Here is a 24509-nt window from a genome sequence, read left to right as displayed (position 1 = left end):
TCGAACAGATGCGATTGAAGGAGGTTGCTTCGACTGAATTACATTAGGAGGTGGGTGCATAATACTAGTTTATGCATCCATCGAGGAGTCAGGTTTAAATTTGTGCTTCCACCATAAAGCATGGCACACGTCTTCCCCCACTCAGAGCTCACCTCCCACCCCCATTTTCCCTCCCTCATATTTTCTCTCCACATCCCCACATTAAACCACCCCAATCTCAACTAGAGACCATCCTGCTTGTTTTCACTTCCCAAAAACAGTGGGTGATCTAATACTTGATTAGGGTCGGGAGGGACCATACTAACATACCCTAATAGGCACTTTACTTTGTTCAAATCTTTTTCTTTTTTGTTTTTTTTTTCTAGCTTTTCCTTCACTCTACACCACAAACTTTTTTACACCAACAAATTCAAAGACTTTTTTCATCTAATGAATTCTTTAGATGAACTTTTTTTCTTTTTTTGTTTATAAAAAATGTATATAAACACACAAAAACATTGCGGAATTCATTTATTAAGCAGGTTTAACTCCACAGGGTGAATGCAGTATTGTGGTAAATGTTGCCAGTCAAGAGTAATCTCCAAGGTTTTTAAGCCCTTTTAGAAATACCCTGCACCCATCCCTCTTCCCTCCCCCAGTTTCTTATAGAGCTTCATCCCTAAGTTTGTTTATTTGTAAATTTTGCTTTTATTGTAAAAACATAAATTGTAACTTCTGCACATGAATAAACTATACATAAGAATCTTAGTTGTTGTTATGTTAATACGCAACTAAAAGCTGCCTAGCGGATAATCGTCAGTGAGTGACAAAGAGTAACATAATGCCTCGTGTTTTGTGAAAATTAATTAAAAATTTTGTTAGCAAACAAAAACAAAATGCGAACAATTGTTAATTTGTAAAATATCACCCACATAGATATGATAATTATGAACAAATGTGTCCTGTTCTTTCGTTCATAATATAATACGAAACTAAAGCATAACAGTTTTACGACTCTTCTGGTGTCACAAGATGGCGTGTTCGATGGAGGTAGACAAACCGTGTCCCAGTACCAGCGCCGGGGCTGATTTAGAATTCGAAAATGGTATGGACGGTAATGTTATTGCAGCGGCCGGTACAGCAGGTAGTGTGTCCGTGTCTCTTCACCCACTGGTCATCATGAACATCTCTGAACACTGGACACGAGTACGGGCACAGGAGGGCAAACCGATGCAGGGTCAGTTTCTTTCTTCTCGTACCCCCCTCCGTTATATTCAAAAACGAAATTAAAAAAAAAAAAATGTTTTTAATTGCTATTATTATTAGCATTGACTTTCTCGTCTAGAACTATTTAAGTAGTTCATTAATGTATGGGCGTTTATTATTTACATTGAAATGAGTTTCAACTTTACACCCAAACAACTTATTTTCTACTAAAAATCCGGCACTAGTGTACTTTAACATTCTCAATCAAATTAGGAGAGTTCCGTACGTGCAATCGAAGAGTTAATAAATAAATAAATAAATAAATAAATAAATAAGAATGGCTTTCTATATTTACTTGAGAATGTTAAACAACAGAAGTGCCAAAAATCGCGACTTCTATAATTTTCTCGAGTAAAAACAACAAATATTAGTATCTCTACAGTTTACGGACCGCGCTATTTTTAGATAGGATTTTCAAGTTAAATTCGATTTTGACGGTATATTTTGTTTATTAGATTGTTAAGTGAAAGTACATAATAAAGCCCCCCCCCCATGTTAAGAATGGATTTCTAAATAATGTATTTCAGCACCATTCATAAACTGCAGAAGCACCCAAATATTAAGCGTGCCATTTTAATGTTGTATTCTATGATTAATTACTAATTAAGCGCTTCTACACAATTGGGAATGAATTTCACATGAAAATAATGGTATCTAAGCATTTGTCGTATTTTTATTATTATATATAATAAAAATTATGAAAATAGATGAGGTAGAAAGTTTTTTATTAAAAAAAATTCAAAAATAGAATTTGATGAAAACGATCGTAAAGACACAGAGTTCAAAAGGAAGGCAATTTTCCGTTTTGATTTAAACGAGATGACAGCAATTTTTCACCTGCTAACACGATTAAAACTTTTGTTTAATAATTCAGTAATATTCAGGTAATTCTCAGAATTCTGACCACATAATTTGGAAACTACCATTGTAACTTATTAGAATTGACAAAAAAAAAAATCAGTTGAAACCATTGTTTTTATCTGAAAACTCCATTTATCGACTACAAAATCTTGTCCCGCTTCTGTAGAAGCGCCAATAATTACCTTTGTTTATATCAGCATTGAATTGGAAATACTTCTTTGACAGTAGACACAAAAGAAAAAAAAAGCCGATAAAAATACTAAAAATAAAAAAATTATTTACTCGTATCAATTCAAAAGTAACCTATTTGAATTTATAGATTATTGGTTAAGTAGTCATTTAATTCCATTAAAAGAACTGCCCCCCCCCCAGTGTCATGTTTTTTTTATTTTTTTATTATTCACTTTTCGTTTCTGCTGATTATTCTGCTCCACGATGAATGCCCTGGAAAATGATTAATGTTTACTGGTTTTAAAATATTTTATTCCGAAAAAAAAAAACAAAGCCCCCCCCCCAAACAACAACAAAAACATTTTGTTTGCTTATTTTTAAAGCTGGTAAACATTAATCAGAAGGGACTTTTCCCAGGATATTCATGGTAAGGCAGAACGGTTAGCAGAAACCGGAAGTAAAAAAACACGCGGAACTTGGCGATAATCAATTGATAACATAATAATTTAGAAACTCTTTTAACGTACTGCCTAACTTCCGGTGTATCTGCTACCGGAGGCAGTCACAAGGCAAATAAATCGGTTCCTTCACTTGTTCTCCAGTATTTCCATTGTGAAGAAGCGATTTATTGAAATAAAATATAAGAAAAGGACATTATTGAAAAATATACAATAAAAAATTAACAAAAAGTGTTTTCAATAATTAAAAAAAATTTTTTAAATAATTCTTAATTAAAATAACACCGAAAAATTTTTCAATGGTTATTATAAATAAAAACAGAACCATCGCAAAAATGTAATAAAAAAGTGTACATACACCGGAAGAGGCATAAGAAAAAAAAGCGAAGGATTTGCATTGTCACCGCTTCCGGTAGCAGACGCACCGGAAGTTTGAAAGTATGTTAGCTGACTATTACCAAATATTTTAAAACTGGTGAACATTACTCAAACGGGACATTTCCATGGCATTCATCGTAAAGCACAAATATTAGCTGACGAAGAATGTAAACAAAGACGGTCAGAACTTGATGTTTATCCTATAGTTTCGCATCCCCGTGTTGATAAAGGCTTTCAAAAGGCTTTGTGTTCCTATCGACTGGATGCAAAAGATCTCTTTGGAACATTTCTGGTAAAAATATATTTATGAAACGAGATGTTACTTGTTTTATTTTATATTTTTTTTAAATCAATCATAAAAAAAAACGTGGGATGGATTTTTAAAGATTTTTTTTTTCGTCCAATTGATAGGACCATAGAATACCTTTTGTCAACATGGAGATAACTTACTTGATTTTAACGCAAATTTATTTTGGTGCTTGAACAGGGTGGGGCAGAGCAACTTGCTTATTTGGAATATCAATTAAAACACAGTGCAGGTATATATGTAATTCTTTGAACTGCAACTAGTAAAACATTTAAATTTAAAGTTTTGGTCAACTCTTTCCGGCATAAGCATGTTGGCGACAGCTCAACGAATGTTGTTTTTCAGGTGAGTCAAGATGCTAGGACGATCGTTGTGAACAATTGATTTCAGATATCCCCATAAAAATAGTCACCTGGTGATAAATCAGGGAACCATGTTGACTAATGCAGATTGCTCCTCAAGGAGATGAGATGTCCTGGGAAGTTCTGCCGCAAAAGTCACTGACGAGCATTAGGTGTATCAGAATTTTTGTAGGAATTTTTGACACCCCTAACACGAAACTCCAAATAAAATATAAAAAACTCGTAATTTCTCTTTTAAAAGTGGGTTGTTTATTTTCTTTATGGATTATACTTCCAAAATAAACTATTAAAGTTGTATAAAAAGTAATAGAAATAGTATTTTTTAAAAAACAGTAATGAAATTAATTGAATTTTACGAGTTCAGTATTTTTCGATTTTTAAACTTTAAAAATCTATCAAAATTTTTCTATTGATTCTATTTTTATGATATTTTCAGGGTCAATGTGAAATTTTATGCTCTTTCCAATAAACCAAATATAATCTATATATATAAAAGCGAAAATGTATGTATGTATGTACGCTTCTCCTCGATGTCCACAAAAGGCTTCTTTCAGAGAAGCGCTCGCTCGCTTCGCAACTTCTTAAAACTGTTTTATAAATTGTAATATCTCACACTTAACCACGGAGTTCACCTGTCTATTTAATTTTATTAACTTTCAAACGTTAATTATTCCACATTTCCCGCATCGGCACGCGTTACATTCGGTTTTCGGTATAAACAAAAAGCGAAACTCGACTCTAATTACTGGCCGAAAGCCAGTGGTCTCTAGAGAACTAAGTAACGTTTGGTCAATGTCGACTTCGTCATATCAGACAGTAGTTTTCATTTCGAGACGAGACGCTCCCCCTAATAAACAGGGAGCGGGTTTATAAAAACAAACAAACCGATTTATTGACCTCCATTAAAAACTGTCCCGCACAAAATGCTATTTGCTGAATACCTATCGCCGTCACGTCAATCAAAAACGCACACCTGTTTTTTTGTTTTTTTTTTTTTTTTTTTCACATTTTACTATTTTCCAACTGCGCGTCAACGCTTCATTTTTTTTTTCACGGGCACCTGTTTTTTTTCACAAACACCCGGGTAACGCTGGGTACCCCTCGCTAGTATTTTAGACAAACGTTCTTTTTTAAATTCATGCCCCTCTATTTTGAAATGTATATTAAAAAGTAAATAATTAATTTATGTGCCAAAGTTTTATATATCACAAATTGAAGATAAAAGATCAATAAATAATATATTCAAATTTAAAACAAAAAAAGAACAGTTTGGAAATTTACCTGCAAAGTCCGAAGTTTAAAACCTTTTTATTTTAAAAAACCACGTTGTTTGTATTTTTTTTTTTTTTTTTTTTTTTTAAATGAAACCTTGGTCCTTGCCCCTTTAATTGAAAAAGAATTAGGGTTCGAATTACATTTTTCAAGTAGTTATAAGCTTGGAAAGACAGGGGGTCGAATTATTCAATATTTTTCACAAAGTTTCTGACACACCTAGACGAGCATGCTGTGTTTTTGAAAAATAAACAAAAAATAACACACGCTCAGAACCAAACTGTGAACCCCAGCCCCTCAAATAAGTCCATCCGTATTATCCTTGAAACAACCATCGCTTTAGGGCACCAAATTTAAATTAGCTAGTTGCTGTGCCTCACCCTGTACAAAGAAAGACGGCAGATCAAACAATGGAGATATATCGTGAAACAAGGGAGATAAATCAACTAAACAAAAAACTTTAATAAAATAAAATCGGTTTGGAAATATCAATTTAATTAAATAACGAACAGCAAAAACAGTAATTTAATAAAAATTTGAATATTTTCCAGTTCTGTTTTCATGAATTTATGAAAAAAAAATTTTTTATTTTTATTTTTTTATTTTAATAAAAAAGTAATTAAATAACGAACAATAAGCAAAAATTGAAAATGATCTAACATATACTTTCTAAAATAAACAATCTTGAGTTATGTACCCTGTTTCTGCAATCTTATTTAAAAAAAAAAAAAATCAAACTGTCGCTTTTATTTTTATTTATTTATTTTTTTTTTGTAGAAGCATCTTTATCATTTACAAACTTGGGAGGTGGGAGGACTATTATTCACGAATGCCTACAAGTCTGCATTGCAGATAATACAAGCCTTATAACAGATGTCGTTTTTTGAGAAATAATTAAAATGTAACTGTGAATTGTTTTGTAATTAATCAATTGTCCATTACAAACTAAGTTACCTCGCTTGTTTGCTTAGTTTCCACCCCCAACTTTCCTTTATAAAAATAAATTGGTACCCTATTTTGACCAATTATCAGTTTAGACATGTTTATATCTATCTATAGATATAACGAGCCATAAGTGGTCAAGAAATAAATGTTACCAAAGGCAAGATAAGTTATTATTCTGTGACAGCAACATTTATTGGGTTCATTTCTTGATTTTTGAGCCATTATCGAGACTAAAAAAAGACTTATACTGGTAGGTAGAAGAATAACTTACCTTGCTTTTGGTAACATTTATTTATTTGCAGTGCTTGTCGGTTTTTCTAAAAGTTATTTTTTGTACCTAAGTAAAATTTGAGAAATTGTAATGTTATGATTTAATTTGTTGTTAAGAGTTATCCCCCTTGGGATTGACATTCATAATAAAAGCGCCCTCTGTTTCATTTTCCCGCTCGATCCTTTCAAGAGCGTACGTGTATTTTACAGTTAATAAAACCTTTCTAAAAGGCAATTCTTTACTTACTGATACTATTCACTTCAATTTTATTAACTGTAAAAAAAAAAAAAAAAAAAAAAAAAAAAAATAATGGATCGAATCTTACGTCCCGACAGATTCGAGGTGGAACCTACATGCCCTAACTCCGAAAAATCCTATAGGCATTGGAAATTAACCCTCCAGAATTATATCCGCTCACATAATAACAGATTAATCGAAAACACTTCAGATAATTTCTTTGCCTTGATTAATTGTATTTCAGCCTCTGTTTTCGATTTAATAAGCGATAAAACCGACTACGATAGTGCATTAAGAACATTGGACGCCGCTTATTTAAAACCTGAAAATATTGTTTATAATAGATATCGATTGATGACGACGAAGCAACAAACAACACAAAATATAGATGCCTTCATACTACAATTGGAAATGCTTGCCAAAACATGTAACTTCGAAGCGGTTTCTGCTGAAGAAAACAAAAATCAATACATTCGGGAAGCTTTCATCGGTGGAATTTCTTCTTCGTCCATCCGACAACGACTGTTAGAAAAACCCATCCTGACTTTACAAGACACATATGCCACGGCCAGATCTCTTGAACAAGCAGAAAAGCATTCGATAAGCTACGCAAATAACTTTACTGTAGCAGCTACAAATAATCCTTCGTGCTACAATCGTATAGCTGTGACTAAAGAAAATATGCATCCAAAAGGGGTTTGTTTTTTCTGTGGAAAATCACGTCATCCTCGATATTTATGTCCTGCACGAAACGCTGAATGTAAAAAATGCAAAAAAAAATGGTCATTGGGCTAAAGTGTGTAAATCTTCTATTTCTAACACTCATACTGCTGTTCTTTATGACGACTCTGACTACCCCTCACCTTCTCTATCCTGACTAGGAACTAACTCCAAAGATGTCACATTCACTCAATGCCAAATTAACGGGCACTTCGTGAACGCTATGGTGGACTCCGGCAGTGTAAAAACATTCATTAATGAAAATACTGCTAAAAAACTTAAACTCTTCACAATACCTAAAAACAAAACTATAGCTCTGGCTGCTTCCGATCAACATGCTAAAATAACTGGCGAAGCTGTCGTGGATTTAATACTGAAAGATAAAACCCATTCTGGAATAACAATTGAAATCATTGAAAACCTTTTTATTGATTTAATAATCGGAAAAGATATTTTAAAAAAATATAAAAAAGTAACACTTAAATTCGACGGTCCTAGAGACAAACTTATAATTGGAGCTATAAACACGAATAATTTTTTTCCTACCATAAACGTTCCACCCCCTCCTCTCTTTTCTAATCTTTCTCCTCATACTACTCCTATTGCGACAAAATCCCGACGTTACACTTTTGCCGCCAACAAATTCATAAAAGAAGAGACTGCTAGAATGTTGAAAGAAGGCATAATTGAACCTTCGATATCTCCGTGGCGAGCGCAAGTTCTTGTAACTTCGAATGAGAATCATAAGAAAAGAATGGTAGTCGACTACAGCGATACCATTAATAGATTCACGGAACTAGACGCTTACCCAATGCCTAATATCAATAAGATGGTAGACGACATCGCTCAATATAACATCTTCTCTACTCTCGACCTAAAATCTGCTTATCACCAAATACCTATAAATCATGCTGATCGTAAATTCACTGCGTTTGAAGTAAGTGGCAAACTTTTTCAATTTACTCGTCTTCCTTTTGGCGTCACCAATGGAGTAAGTGCTTTCCAGAGGAGCATAGACTATATTATAGAAAAAGAAAATCTAACCGATACCTTTGTGTATGTTGATAACGTAACTATATGCGGAAAAAATCAAGAAGAACACGATTACAATCTTCAAAAATTCTACAAAATTGCTAAACAATATAACATCACTTTAAATGAAAATAAAAGCATAATTTCTTCTAGTTCTATTACTCTACTCGGCTACACCATAGAAAATAATCAAATAGCTCCCGATTATCAAAGACTAAAACCATTACTCGAAATGCCACCTCCGCTGAATCTTAAATCTCAAAAAAGAATAGTTGGAATGTTTTCCTATTACTGCAAATTCATTAAAAAATTTTCTGATAAAATTTTATTACTAAATCAAAACAAAGAATTTCCACTACCTCCATCTGTATTAAAATCTTTTCAAACATTGAAAAATGATCTAAAAGACGCCACTTTAATAACGGTAGATCCAAATAAAGAATTTGAAGTAGAAACGGACGCTAGTAACTATTGCATTGCTGCAACACTAAATCAAGAAGGTCGTCCTATTGCATTTTTTTCAAGAACTCTCAATACTAACGAAATTAAGCACCATGCAGTAGAAAAAGAGGCAGCCGCTATTGTAGAAGCTCTCCGTAAGTGGCGACATTTTCTACTCGGCAGGCACTTTAAAGTCATCACAGATCAGAAGAGCATCAGCTTCATATTCGACAATAAAAGAAAATCAAAAATTAAGAATGACAAAATATGTCGTTGGCGTATAGAATTATCCCAATACAATTTCACTATAGTTTATCGACCTGGACCTGAAAATATTGCTGCTGACACATTCTCTCGCATCTCTGCTCTTACTTACAATCTACAAGATCTTCGTGATTTACATAAACAATTATGTCATCCTGGTGTTTCAAGACTAAGCCATTTTATAAGAACGAGGAACCTCCCTTTTACTTTGGATCAAATTAAGAATATTACTGACTCTTGCTCATCCTGTCAATTACTGAAACCCAAATTCGCCAATACCAATGGAGGGACTCTCATTCAAGCCATATTACCTTTTCAACGATTAAATCTTGATTTTAAAGGCCCTCTACCTACTTCTATACATGGCAACAAATATCTACTTACTCTAATTGATGAGTATTCCCGTTTTCCTTTCGCTTTTCCTTGCAGAGATATGACAAGCAAAACCATTATCCACTATCTAAACAAACTCTTTTCAATTTTTGGTTTGCCTGACATGATACATACTGACCGTGCTTCTGATTTCTTAGCAAGAGAAATAAAGGATTTTTTACACAAAAAAGGAATTGCTACTTCTAAAACAAGTAGATATCATCCTGAAGGTAATGGACAGATTGAAAAACTCAACGGTACCTTATGGAAGGCCATTCAAACAACATTACATTCTAATCAAATGAAACTACCTTATTGGGAAGACATACTACCGGACGCACTTCATTCAATTAGATCATTACTTTGTACTGCCACTAATATGACTCCCCATGATAGACTATTTAAATATAGTCGTAAATCTGCTTCCGGAATTTCAATTCCTTCTTGGGTTAAACCAGGCCCAATATATATTAGAAACCACACTAAAACAAGTAAACATGACCCTCCTGTAACGCCTGCCACCCTAATAGATGTCAACCCCCACTACGCTTATGTTCAACTACCTTCTGGTACTGAAACCACTGTCAACGTTCGAGACTTAGCTCCAAACTCATCAAATGAAGAAAACTCTAATAATAATCCTACTACTTCAGAGACTTTATTTGAACCTTCTACTAATGAAAACATTGGTCATGAGGAAGACAAAAATCAATCGTCTGATCTTGAAGAAAATCAGATTTCACTAAAAAATAATACTGAAAATCAGCATTCCTGCCAATCTGTGCGGAGGTCGTCCCGAGTTCGACAATTCCCTAGTAAATATAAGGATTTTGTGACTAAATACTGAAAAAACTGCAGTTTGGGTTCATATGTTATTTGTAAATAAAATGATTCTTATGTGATTGTAAAAAAAAAAAAAAAAAAATTTGTCTATAATTAATTACCCCTTACTTGAATACTTTAGGACGGGGAAAATGTTATGATTTAATTTGTTGTTAAGAGTTATCCCCCTTGGGATTGACATTCATAATAAAAGCGCCCTCTGTTTCATTTTCCCGCTCGATCCTTTCAAGAGCGTGCGTGTATTTTACAGTTAATAAAACCTTTCTAAAAGGCAATTCTTTACTTACTGATACTATTCACTTCATGTAATATTCGTATTGACTATCTTTTGTGATTTTTATTTATTTGATTTTTATTTGTTGGCACGAAATTGAACTTTAAGGATTTCAAGATTATAAATTAAAGTTTCACAGTCCTCTCATATTCATGTCATGCACACCTTTTCTGGTGTTTGATTATTTATCATTTATTTTTTATATTGTCACCCTATAAAGGCTTAGGGTAAAGGAAGGACATGTGTTTTATGACTTAAGTTAAAATTTAAATTTTAGCTGCTAGTGCACTTATTGAACCACACTCTCCTTAAAATAGTATTTTCAAGTTAAATTAAAGTTTTACAATATTTTTTTTTATTAAATTGTTAGGTGAAAATACAGATTAGTTACAAAACACCCCCCCTCTCTACATGTTAAGAATGGTTTTCAAAATTTACTTCAGCACGGTTCAATAAGTGCACCAGTACCAAATTTTATTCACATCTTAAATCTATTTGAAAATAGCCTGCCGTTGATTACAGAACTTTCGATCAAAGTGTGATATAGTACCAGCTAAAGGATTTGCCTTTAAAAAGTTGCTTTTGAGGAATATTTGGGTCTGTTTTGAAGTAATAGCACGTTTAAAATGGTCACTGGCAAGTAATTTTTATGATATTAAGACCTTTATTATCCAGTGTTTTCTGTAGTTTTTACTGGTCGCCATGTTCATTTTTGCGCACATGAAAACAATATGGAATACGTTGGATAATATAAAGGTCTTAAATATCATAAAAACTACTTGTCAGCAACAATTTTAAATGTGATATTCATTCAAAAGAGACCCCTGTAAATCAACTTTTTAAAGGTTGATAGTGTATTGCACTTTCACCAAACTTTCTCTGCATAAATTCTAAAATGTTTCTTTGAAATCATCAATTTGCATGGATATTGTTACAGATTTCCATAAACCTTACTATTTGCACATAATTCATTTTAAAAGAAATACACTTGGGAAATTAATCAAAAGCAATTTATTTTATCTGTTTGCATTATCAAATCTTTAATTTTCATAAGCATACTAAATTACTGTAAATATCTGTTCTGAGCAAAATATTCTCTGAACAGCTGGTTAGGTACCTTTCTGTGATTTTACTGAACTCACAATTAATATTTATGGTATATTCATAAGCTTATCTCATATTAATTTTTTTTTTTTTTTTAAATAAGTCACAAACCAAAATAAATTGTCTTTAACTAATTTCCTAATTCTATTTCTTTAAAAATTTATGTAACCAACAGTAATGTTTTTCCGCATTTCTGAGCGGTATTCTGCCCCACGTTAGCATTCACATACAGATGTCAGTGTTATGTTATTCAAAACACAGCCCTATTATTTTAATCCTAAGTCCAGCTGGCAATACAAAATTTTTTCAAAGCTCTGTCTGTTTTTGAATTTTTGAGATGAGAGTTCGAATTGCCGTACGGTCTTCAGTGTTATTTTTCACAATGTTTTGGATAATGTAACAATGGCAGAAACCCTAGAAAATGACCTTCATATTTTTATGTTTTAGAACCGCACATTTTTATGTATTTGAACTATTGTTTTTATGTTGAGTGTTATTCTCCCAATGTTTTGACCCATGCAACCTCCAACTTTTTGGTGTATCTTGTTATACTCAGGAAATCTTTCTGGTGGGCATGGAACTCTGCATGGAATTTCTAATGAAACCCTTTATTTAATTCGTGAGGGTAACATACTCTCGTTCTGTCGGCCAACATCAGGATGAGAACAGTAGTTCAAATAATCCAAATTATCAATCCTCATCTCAAAAATTCAGAAACATAACACATTTTTAGTATAAACTAAAAATGATCCTGGTTTTAATAAGAATTAAGCAATACATAAGAACAATAATTCATTAGTGTCAAAAATACAAATGGATCTTTGCTTTTGTTTATAAAGGAAAAAATCCAAATATAACAGTAAACATTGAATTAAAAAAAAAAAAATGCAAATTAAGGAACAATAACCCTTACTAAAAGACCGAGTTATTTCCCTTGGCTGATTTTTCTTTTTAAGAAAAACTTCTACATATTAAAAAATTGCAAAATTGAATTCCGTATTAAAACATACATTATTCATGAAAATTGGCTAGCTAGAATCTAGGTTTGATATGTGAGTTTAAATGCTAGTTAGTCAAATTTTAGAGATGAACCATTAATAATTCTAGTGGAAGATACTTTTTTAATTTCAAGAGTCTGGTTGATACGTTAACAGCTTGAATTATAAATCTTAGCAAAGAAATCTTGGGTATTTTTTTTTTTTAGTCTATCTGTTGCTTATTTATAAGCTCCAAAGCTGCTTGACAGAATTGAATCAAATTTGGTATAAAGTATTCTTGACATGTTTGGTATGTCGTCATCCTCATGAGTAAAAATGGTAATGCTAATAAAAAACAAGCTTTTATGGCTTCAATAGTGTTGGAGAAAATTACACAAAATTTGGCATGCATTATTTAGATACCAAATGCCATAGGTAACAAAATGTTCCTATATTAGGAACCCTTGAGATGCTAGGTGTATCATGTAGACAAATACGAATTATAAATACTTAAGCTCATGCTCTGGCACAAAGAGCCCTTAACATGTTTAATGTAATATAATGTACAACCTCTGTTTATAAAAAGAAAAAAAAAATGGTGAAAATATACTTTGCAAGCGTTTGCATTTGCTATTCATTTGTATTACTAAAATGTTCATAAAATAATAAAATTACCTCCCTAATTTAATTTTTCATATATAAATCATCATTTCTAATAATCTAAAGAAAATAAAACATGCACCATTGACTTTTTATTATAGTGGAGAATTTCTTTCTGAATTTGTTTCAGGCAGTGGGTAAATTTGAGCTAGTCGGTTATGTTGCTATTTATTTTCTTGTTACCCCTTTCCACTTGAAATGGTTTTTATCTGAAGTCTACAGTCATGTGCTTTACTTGTTAACTTTGGTGTGATGGGATGGAATTACACACACACATATATATATATATATATATATATATATATATATATATATATACACACACACACACACATTGGTCTTTGTTATAGAGTGGCGGATTAAGAATACTAATCCTGATGCTTAAAACCTTAACATTTAAGAAGCAACCTGTAAGAATGAAACTCATATTAAAATATCATTGTTTTCATTTTTATATAAGTCTTGTTGAATCTTGAATTTTGTTTAATTGTTCAAAATTGTAATTTTTTTTTTTTTTAATTTTTTTTTTTAATTCTTTTTCAGTTCTTGGGGCTCTGATTGGTCAACAGAAAGATCGGAATCTTGAAGTGATGAACTCTTTTGAGTTAGCATTTGATCAAGTCAATAAACAAATTGTCATTAACATGGATTATTACAAAACAAAAGAAGAGCAATGTAAGTGACATAGGCTACTCGGATTTTACAACATCAATTTTTATACCAGCTCGATTTACCCCCCCCCCTCTCCCTTTTTAAAAATCTTGTTTCATTGTTTTAATTTTCAGTTTGTCTTTCCCTTTTCTTCTAAAGCATAATTCATAACAATGTCGATAAATTTAATCCCTTACTACCATATTTTTGAATTGGCAATATTGACCTTCACTTACCACCAAGTGTAAACAGTCAATTTTAAGGTTGGCAAGATCCACTCTTAATCTTCATGGAAGTGAAGAAAACCCCCTCCTGATACAACCAAATTTTCGTTGGGTGGGTAAGTAGTGGTCATGTACCGATGATCCCCTACCCCCTTTTGACTTTGTTATTTCTGGAATTAATACCATCCTCATTGTTAACAACCTATGTTGTTGCCTGTTTCAGGCCTGCTGCATCTCGCCCTCAGTATGTAATAGTCCTTTTGTGTATTTCAGTTTGTATGTCAAATGACATCTTATTTGCAACTAACTGAAATCCTTGTCTATGCAAGCTGAAAAGTCATTATTAAAACTGTTGAAAATTGCATTTCTATGCTTTAACTCATGTGAATAGCAAGCATTGTCTGAAAATTTCTGCAAAGTAAATATGAAGAACTTTCTAGATAAAGAATATTTATTTAGCATAAGTTTTGCACTACTTTTATGCTCCTTTACAAAGATTAAAATCAATATACAATGAATCAAATTCAATGCAAATAAAATACTTCAAAGAAACTGAAATTTGTGGATGTGATTATTCATGTCTAATATTTGATAGAATTTTTTTTTTTTTAAATCTGAGGTATTTTAATTTTCATGAAAAGCTTCCATCTTTTTGCTTCCTTTGCATAAAATTCTATTCAACTAAATATAGTCCACATTTGGATTGCTTACACCTAGCAGTTTTGTTCTAAAGTTCCTAATGATCAGTAAATGTTTAGGAGTGAATCCTGTATACAAATATACCTAACTTTATATAAATAGATATAAAGTTTCATATTAATCGATTATGTAAACTGGCATATTTTCGTTGGAAAAACAAACATAAACATTATTGCAAGTGAAAATCTGTTTCAAGAATGGTCGAAAGGTCAAACCCAGTGGTGAGTTCCTAATTTAAGAACTTGAGTGTGGAGTCAGCCTTTTGTCATGCCCCTCATGTCCACTCTGAAGTAGTAGTAGTTGTTAAGGTCCTATCCATGTGTTAAATACAATCTGTTTTGAGTATGCCGTTGAACTGTATCTACATTTCATAAATGGCAAGTTAATGCAGATACAACAAAGAAACATTGGATGATAGTAAAACCTTTAAGCATACAAACTTCTACAAAACTCTGAATTCAGCATCAAGTATGACATGCCATAAAACAAACCAAAGATATGTATTATTTGTATTATTCAGACACGGTTGTCATCATCAGTGTTACTCTCACAACGGTTCAGTTGAAAAATCTCACCATCTTCAGGTGTATCTTGTTGAACTCTGGGATCTGCACAAATTTTTAAATGGAACACTCTATTTAATTCACTGGGTAGCGTGCTCTCGTTCTATCAGCTATGACTGAGTAATTTGGAGTTGTATTCTTAGTATTGTCTGCACTGAAGATTGAACCTTCAACCTCGAAAAGCATCACTTAAAATTAAATTTTACTTTGTACTTTATCTGTTATGCCACATCATACAAATTATTAATTCTCATCTTAAAAATTCAGAAAACACAATATCTAATCGGAAAAATATAATTGTTAAAATATTATTTTTAAAAAAATTTTTCCTATCATATTTTTCGACTTTTCTTTAGTTTCTTTAAATAAAAAAGTTATAGAAACAAGAACTTGTTTTATTATACTGAACAGTGATTACTTTTTTAAAGGGGTGGGGGGGGGGGCTTCTTATCTTATATTAATAGTTTGTTATTTGTAGTTTTTGATGCTTTGCTTCCAGACTTTTTCTAATATTAACCGTATCTGCATGCTGATCTTGATGGAAACTAAGACTTCATACTGATGTTTACATTTGTTTATTAAAATATCAACTGGATAAAGATAAAAGTTCTGTTTGCATAATATTCCAAGCTATAATAAAGAAATTCCAGAAACTGTTAACTAAAGGTGAGCAGCACTTCTATTCTAAGCATAAAATCCTTCATCTTTTGTGTTACTAAAAATGCAAATGCTTGCATCTAAAACAAAGCTGGTCGCCTTGGTAGCCAAGAGTCCAATAATGTTATGTTAAAGTCGGCTTGAAGAATGTGTTTTCTATAGTGATAATTATTACATTATTTTTATAAAATTTATCTTTAAAAATTTTTTATTTTTTTCCTAACCTTGAATTCAGTTGTATCTTCAGTCATGTTTCCTACTTCAGTTAAACAGGTTTTTAGTGAAATGGATTTCCTTGGTTGGTACACAACTGGAGGCGCTCCAAATATTAGTGACATCAAGATACATAGGCAGGTAAGTTAACACAATTGGCCTAATAATTTTCATCCTCTAAATTGATCCTTTCAAATTAACACTTTTCCAAGCATAAAACTGTATTTTCACAGGCTTTAACAATTTTCAATTGATTTAAGTATTTTTGGAGTCTGGTGTCTTAAGAAATTTCTGAGAAAACCTCCCACCCCAAGAAAAATCAACTTAAAATGTTAGGGGTTAGATGATCTCTGTTGATGGAACATTGTGGTGTATTTTTCTCTGTTCACAGCATATTTAATGCAACATTTGTCAACAGATTTTTATCATGAAATACTCTTTTCTTCAACAACTCTGTTTTCAAATCTGATCTCTGAAAAACATGCTCATTATTGGAATTTTGTTAAATGGTATACTCTTCTATACAACAATATTTTTTAATGCTAGTCTCTATCGCTAAAATGCCTTGTTGACTTCCATTAAACCTGTCTATTTTGGACAGAAAAGCAGACCATTCACACGTGGTTGATACATGAGTACTCTCGTTTCAGCATGTATACATTCTTAGGAACACGTAGGAACAGATGGACTCTTTTATAGTAACGATAAAGTTGGTTAAGACCATTTCTACCACTTGATCCAGGTTTTGGCTCATGTCTGACATATATAGACAGCACAAAAGTAAATACATTCTCAAAATTTGGTCAAATTTCAAACATTTCAAAGTCTTTCAAAATAAATTGACTACACACAATGAAAATATTTCTAAATTCATAACTTAAGTTGTTGGTTGTTCAAATGGTGACAGTAGCTAATAACACAGACTGAAAACTTGGATGTACTGTTTGAATGTAGTTCAACCACACTTAACCTTGGGTCTAACCTCTTAGAAAGGATGTAAATAAAATAATTTTAATTGCGTGAACTTTATTTACAGTTTCCGTCTCCAACTTTATGGTTTTGTATCTTTTGAGCAGGTGTGTGTTAACTATTATGCATTTATTAAAGGATTTCTCCGTATTTTGAACCTGTCCTGGAATGGGTACTTCAATTGCAGCACTACCCTTGAGAATTCTTTGATCCCAACAAATTACTGGTCTCCTTCTCATAAACAGTAACTTGTCTCTTCAAAAAATCCTTGTTGCATGCATAACAGATGTGTTTTGTTGGCATAGAGTAGTAGTTCGATTAGTTGTGACATCTGGATGTTGTAATCTCAAATAGTTGATTTGTCTTTTTTGATAGTTTCTAATGGATATGAACACGTTTCATGTGTGTTCACTGCACTGGTCATTATCATCCCACCTGCTGTGCTGGTTCAAAGTTGTTGCTTGATCCAATCAGCCCTACAACAAAGGAATTTTCCTTCCAAAGTAAAAACCACAAGTTCAATTTATAAGCAAATAATGTTTTTTTTAATTTATTTTTATGTATTTATTTTTTTTTTTATATTAGTGGTACCCCCCTCCCCCCTCCAAGACTGATTAGCAGACTTGCAGAATGAAATGTTTACCTCACCAAGTTGAAATACATAAGTTCTTTGGCTAAAAGCCCCCAGGGATCCAACTTGCTCCAAGAAGCATACTGCCTAAACTCCCCAGCAACCTCAAAGAAAATTTAAACTAGCTTTTTTTATTCAATTTTCACCCCAAACAAGGCACAGTGCCACTTTGAAGTAGGGGGCTACTATCGAGGACATAAGTTGCAGGGGTATTATGAAGGGAGAGGCATGTTGCAAAGACTCTTTATGGTGTAATTTCTTCAAACATGTTAGCTAAATTCCTAACCATAATTTTCTGTAGAAAATTCCTCTACATAATTTACAAATCTTGCTGCAGATATGACCCACAAGACAATTGGTTTTAGTTGCCCCCCATTTGTTTTTTGCATAATTACTGCCATTGAGATCTCATGTGGCTGAGTAGATCAGCTTTCAACAGATATGGTCTGCCACATGTATCTCACATATAGTCAGGCTGTAAGGTATCTGGAATACTTGCTGCCTTTGCCAATATACACCTCAAGATAAAGTATCATATTCACCTTGCATCAAAACTTCCACAGCTATCATAGATATGCTAATCTCTTCAAAGCTCTCATTTCTCAGTTTTTATTCATCCATTTGTCCTTTCATCATCATCGTGTTCAGTTTAACATCCGTTTTATATGCAGGTATACATTGGACAGTCTTAAGAAATCGACTTCCAAAGTAACCTATCTCTGACCAAGTCTTTAATTATCTCTCTTTTCTTCAGATCTATTTTTAGCATTTCCTCACATTTTTTCTTTACTTTTCCTTGTGAACTGAATCTAATACCTTCACATCCACTAACCCCAAAACTCATCCATTCTTTCAACATGGCCATACTATTGAAGTTAGTTCTTCTCCATTAACGTGTACAGATTTAATTTTCCTCTAAGGTCATCAGAACTAAGCATGTCTTTAAGACTCTCATCACACATCCATTGTATCCTTCTCATATCATATCTCTTCATGCAATGCATGTCCTCAACCTTCACTGGTCAAGTTTCACTTCTATGCGGCATCACATTGCATACACGTCTGAAATGACTTCGTTTCGTCGACACGATTAATGTTTTGCTGGTCAGTAATGTTAGAAGTTACCTGAACTCCATCCCATCCTAATTCTTGCAATTACACCAGCATTTTTTTCATCCTGTGCACTAGGTGTATCAGAATTTTTGTAGGAATTTTTGACACCCCTAACACGAAACTGCAAATAAAATGTAAAAATCTCGTAATTTCTCTGTTAAAAGTGGGTTATTTATTTTCTTTATGGATTATACTTCCAAAATAAACTATTAAAGTTGTTTTAAAAGTAATAGAAATATTTTTTCAAAATTTTTCTATTGATTCTATTTTTACGATATTTTCAGGGTCAATGTGAAATTTTATGTTCTTTCCAATAAACCGAATATAATATTTTAGACAAACGTTTTTTTTTAAATTCACGCCCCCCCCATTTTCAAGTTTCTATTAAAAAGTAAATAATTAATTTATGTTTCAAAGTCTTATATATCACAAATTGAAGAGAAAAGGTCAATAAATAATATATTCAAATTTAAAACAAAAAAACCCCCGTTTTTTAGAAATTTACCTGTAAAGTTCAAAGTTTAAAACCTTTTTTTAAAAAAAAAACATTGTTTTTTTTTTGTTTTTTGTTTTTTTAATGAAACCTTGGTCCTTGCTCCTTTAATTGAAAAAAAAATTAGGGTTTGAATTACATTTTTCGAGGAGTTATAAGCTTGGAAAGATGGGGTGGAATTATTCACTATTTTCACGAAATTTCTGATACACTTACCTGTGCACCAATGCTATTAGCAATACACATGGCCGTTGAAACGCTTTGGATAATCACAGATTTCAAGGGGTTTCTGCTAAAATAGTCATATTTTAAAAACCAAAGCACTTTAAGTCTTCAAAATACTACCATTTTGTTCAGAAATGAATATACTTTCAAATGAATTGGTAAATAATAACATACATTATATAATTTTAGAGTTTTAAGCAAATAAAGTGATAAAAATGTGAACATCATAAAACAGCATTTTTGGTAAGATTTTGTAACGCTAGGATCGTCTTGAAATGGTGAATTATTTCACATTTATGTGAAACCAACCCCACTCTAAATTCTAAAATTGTTTTTGTTTTGTTTCTATCAAGTCTTCAGGATGTTCACACATAATTTTCCTTAGCCCTATCATTAACCAACAATCAGAGTGGCAACCTCCCTACCTTCTCATAATTGCACAAAGACCCTCTTAAAACCACGCATTAGAAAAAAAAACAAACAAAAAAAAAAACACCCAGGATTTATCTATCATAGAAAAAAGGGGGTGGGATAACTGCCTTAAAACGCTCAAATGATTCAAAATGGGAAATCATTTTACATTAAATTCTAAAATAATTTTTGGTTATCTTTTATTAGTTTTTCAAGTTGTTCACATGCAATTGTCTATAAAGGTAGAATCACATATTTTGGAGAGGTGGTCAGATTGGGAGGGGTAACAGAAGGTATTAATCTATAATAATACCAAAGAAATATTGTAATATATTCATTTTTAACCAATCATAGATTTCGATTTCAGTTTTTGGCACATAAAATGCATTACAACTAAACTTTGAGTTCTCCAACTTCTTTTCTTTTAATGAATACATGGCATTTTTAAGCAATCGCAGCATATTTATGTGAATTTACTGCAGATTATTTGGAAACCATTCATTTCTGGAGATTTTCAATAGCATATTCAGATTCCTTGCACAAAATACACATGTATTGCAAATTTCATTGCTTAGTCTTGTGTTTTAACAAAGATATAGCATTTTTACTGAAAAAGTAGTGCAAAAAATGTGACAAAATGCATATGGTCTTAAAAAGGGGAAAATATCCAAACACGCAGGGCATAAAAATAGTCATAACTTCCTTGATTGTAATTGGATTTTAAAAACTTTTAAAAAATTCTTTCTTAGCTTATCAAGCTCTTTCTATATATACCAATATTGAAATATTTTAAACCATTTAAATTTTTTCACGTGTATTGCTATCACCAAGCTAACAATGTTACATGGCAGTTACACTTTACTTTAGTAATTCATAAAAAAACTAGAAAGAAATAAAAATCCGGGTCCACATTTTTTCTCTTTTTAACAAAAGTTTTCATTACCATTACTTGTGGCACCGCTTAGTCTTTCACTGCCACGTGTCTATTTTAGCTTGACACGTGTTTCTCTTCTGACTGAATGCTGAGCTCTGCTGGTCCATTCTCGTCTTCGACGTTACATATCTTTCTCCTTTGGTGCCGGGCCCTGTTGGTGGGGCATTAGAATATGCCGACTGCCCCCCTGCAGAGGTAAAAGTCCCTCAATGGGGGTCCTGGATATGACCTTAAACTATATCCAGTGGTGAGGCCCCAGCTTGTGGGCTTTGGGGAGTGTGGAGCCACCCTTTAATTACCATTGCTCCCAGGTCCACTCTGACCCGGAGTGGTAGTACCTGTTAGGGTCCCAACTATGGGTTGAATAGAAACTGATTTGAAAACAACAAATATATTCTATTAAAAAAATTTTCTTCAAAATCTTTGGATTCGGCATTAAATAACCCGAAAAGGGTTGATATGCCGTAAAACAAAAACAACCAACCAACCTTTGGTGCCAACTTCCTTTCTGCCCCAAGCACATGGTGTATTTTTCTCTTTTGTTCCTTCTTGCGCATGCTTCCTAATTTGCATATCTGCTTTTTTGGGCTGCTGCTGCTAATCTCTTTGCAAGCCAGTCATCTTTCGCTGTTGCTGATACTTTTCCACATGCTCATATGCGACAAAACTTTTCAATAGCTTCGCCATCCAAATTTTCCTTTCTCCACATCTGAATTCTCATCCATCTCCATTGTTTTTACACTTCTTGTTATGATCTTTCAACCTACTAATACTTCCACAGCACTTCTTGTGTACCCAACACTTACAAGTAACTTTTTTTGTGGTGGAGTAACCAGCCCTCTACATGCAGGCACAATGCATATAGACTAAAAAGCATCTGAGGTGCTAGAAACGTTATGCTTCCACAAAGCAAGCTTGTAAATGGAGTCTTGTAATCGCTTTGCTTTAAAACTCTCACAGCCATCATAGATGGCTGCCAAACTTGTCGCTTCAAAGTCGTTCTCTACATTCATGTTAAAGGTCTTCAGACTACCTTTGAAGACATCCTTGAAACAATATTCTTGTCTCCTTTACCATTCTGCAATTCTCCATATAATATTTCAGAGAGTTTGTGTTCCATCCTATCCAAGTGCCCAGTTCAGCAGATGACTGCAAATTATGTGCACTTTTATTAGGTTGGTGCAAAGATGTCGTTTTTTGACATGAAGTTGAACGTCAAAAAAACGACATTATTTTAGCACCAACCTAATATATGCAGACGCACTATCTTGCTGTAGAAGAGCAGTACCTCGTGTTAGAAATCACTAATTAATGTTTAGCATTCTCCTTAGATATTTTTGGTGAAACCCTTAGTCTTTCTATGACAACTACATATTTGACATCTCCAAAGAAAAAATTTTTTATATATCTTGTCACATTTGGTTCAAAGTTGGGTAAAAAATGGTGCCCCTGTCACATCATTATCTACAGAGAAAATAGTTTAAATTAATATACAAAGAAATATTTATTGACACTGTATGCCATGTTTATAGAGCAGCTGATTAGAACTTTTTTTTTTTTTTTAACTGAAATTGGTTTTCTTTTTCAGATGTGTCGTATCAATGAAAGTCCTATCTTTCTAAAATTGAACCCTCTTGCGGGACACACACATGTAAGTTTACTGAATATTTTCTTTCTTATTAAAAGAAAGTCTTAAAAGTAATTCCATTTATTAAAAGAGCATTTATCTATTTTTTGAATAATTTTTTTTTTTTTTTCTTTTTTAAATTAAGCATTTATTTCCTTTTTAGTTTTAAAATAAGAATCATTTATTCTCATAATTTATCTGCGTGGTCCATAATGGGATATTTTTTAAGATTTAATGGAGTTAAATTAATGTCTATTAGCAATAATCTGCATCACCATCCATTCACCCCAGATATTCAATAAGTCAGGCTAAAAAAAGCGTAAAGTATATTTCTGTTTTGTCTAAGATCATCCTCCTGAATGGAGAAATGATTTAGTGCTGGTTGCCTGAGGTGCTCTTACCTGTGAATGCCAATAAGTCTGAGCTAGACTATTTTTATAACCATCTAAAGTGCTCCACCCCCTGCAAAATGTAAATTCCGTACATAAAACAAATTGACTTTGTTTTGCATTCCCACAGTCATTTTTAATGCAGGGAAAATTCAACTCGTAAAAAGGACACTAGATTTGGACAAAAAAAATAAAACTTGCCTCTGTCTAAAAATGATTCTCCTTCATTAATCGAAGACAGGAAATTAATTTTAAAGTTGTAAAGTTTTTAATTTTTTAATCTAAGGTCCTTTGACTTGTTGAATTTAATTTATAAAGAATGAACAAGGGACAGATAACATAAGAAGCAAGAAACATTATTGAATACAGAAATTATTTTTATTCCACCATTTTAAAAGTTTGCAGCAGGAACAAACAACTCCACATTTCTTGAGCAAGACTTACTTCCCTTGACTGGCACCTAATCTTAAAGCTTTATAAAGGTGGGATGAGATACTTCTATAGTTAAAGATCCATATCAACTCAAATATTTGCTTGTGATGCACAGAACAAACTTGAAATGGTTGAAGCAATTTATAATTTGAAACCACAAAAAATGTAAAAAGGGCAAACAACACTAAAGCATATGAATATAAAACTGTGTTTATGGTTAAAAAACCGTTTTGGAGACCCCTTCCCTCCTCAAAGAAAAAAAAAAAATGTTTGAAAAACTTTGAGAAAAAAAAAAAAAAAAAAAATCGATTTACTTAATGGTTTGAAGAAAATTATTAGAGACCTATAATTTGGTAATTGACCCTAATCTTAAGTCAGAAAAAAAATGAAAATTTCTTTGGTCTAAAGTGAAAATCGCATTCCAAATAAAAGCACTTTGATATGTGTATGTATCATGCGCAAATAAGTATCCTTGCCAAAAATTAGAAAAAAAAAAAAAAAATGATCGACCAGAACTTCTTAAAAAAAATAAAAATCCGTCTTATATTTTACTGAGATGTCACTGATAAAAATGGAAGTATTAGAATTTCCATTAAGCAGGGGAGATAAGTTAGTTATTTAACCAAGTAAAAATGGAAATTACTGAGATGAAGTAAACTTTTAAAACTAATAAATACTAAACAATTACAGATGGCAAACTAACAAAAATTTGTTGAAATAAATGAACATGAAATAGCTGAGTAAATGATGACAGACTGCATTACATCCCCTGTTATTAGATTAATCTTCAATATTACATAATACAATGACACTGCAATTTACAATAAAATTGATTTTTACTTGTAATTAAACTCAAAACTACTCATTTATTTATTTGGTGAGGATGCTTATTTCTGCATGAAACCTAAGTATATCAAAGTTTTTACTTGGAATTAATTTTTCTTTTTTTTTTTTTTTTTAACCTAGGCATCACCACTTATCAAGGCCAAGAGGCCACTCAGTGATAAGGGTTAAAGAGTGTACAGTAGAAATTGGACAATATAGTACCCGTTAATAATGAAAATTCAGTAAATTTGTTAACTTA

The 24509-nt window shown here is 32.3% G+C and overlaps 1 protein-coding gene across 1 annotated transcript in view; it reads left to right on the top strand.

Annotated features, from left to right (window-relative positions):
* Positions 1–775: 775 nt before the first annotated feature.
* Positions 776–24509, top strand: part of LOC145297655 (COP9 signalosome complex subunit 6-like) — a 45889-nt gene continuing 22155 nt past the window's right edge. The window contains exons 1-4 of the mRNA XM_080143820.1: positions 776–1216; positions 13738–13869; positions 16254–16342; positions 22566–22628. Of these exons, the coding sequence (XP_079999946.1) occupies positions 1012–1216; positions 13738–13869; positions 16254–16342; positions 22566–22628 (489 nt within the window). The 5' untranslated portion in view covers positions 776–1011. The remainder of the gene's footprint in view (positions 1217–13737; positions 13870–16253; positions 16343–22565; positions 22629–24509) is intronic.

Source organism: Euprymna scolopes, chromosome 18, assembly GCF_053919585.1.
Source record: "Euprymna scolopes isolate OS-2025 chromosome 18, ASM5391958v1, whole genome shotgun sequence".
NCBI classification, from domain to species: domain Eukaryota; kingdom Metazoa; phylum Mollusca; class Cephalopoda; order Sepiida; family Sepiolidae; genus Euprymna; species Euprymna scolopes.
This window is presented reverse-complemented; position numbering and strand designations above follow the sequence as displayed.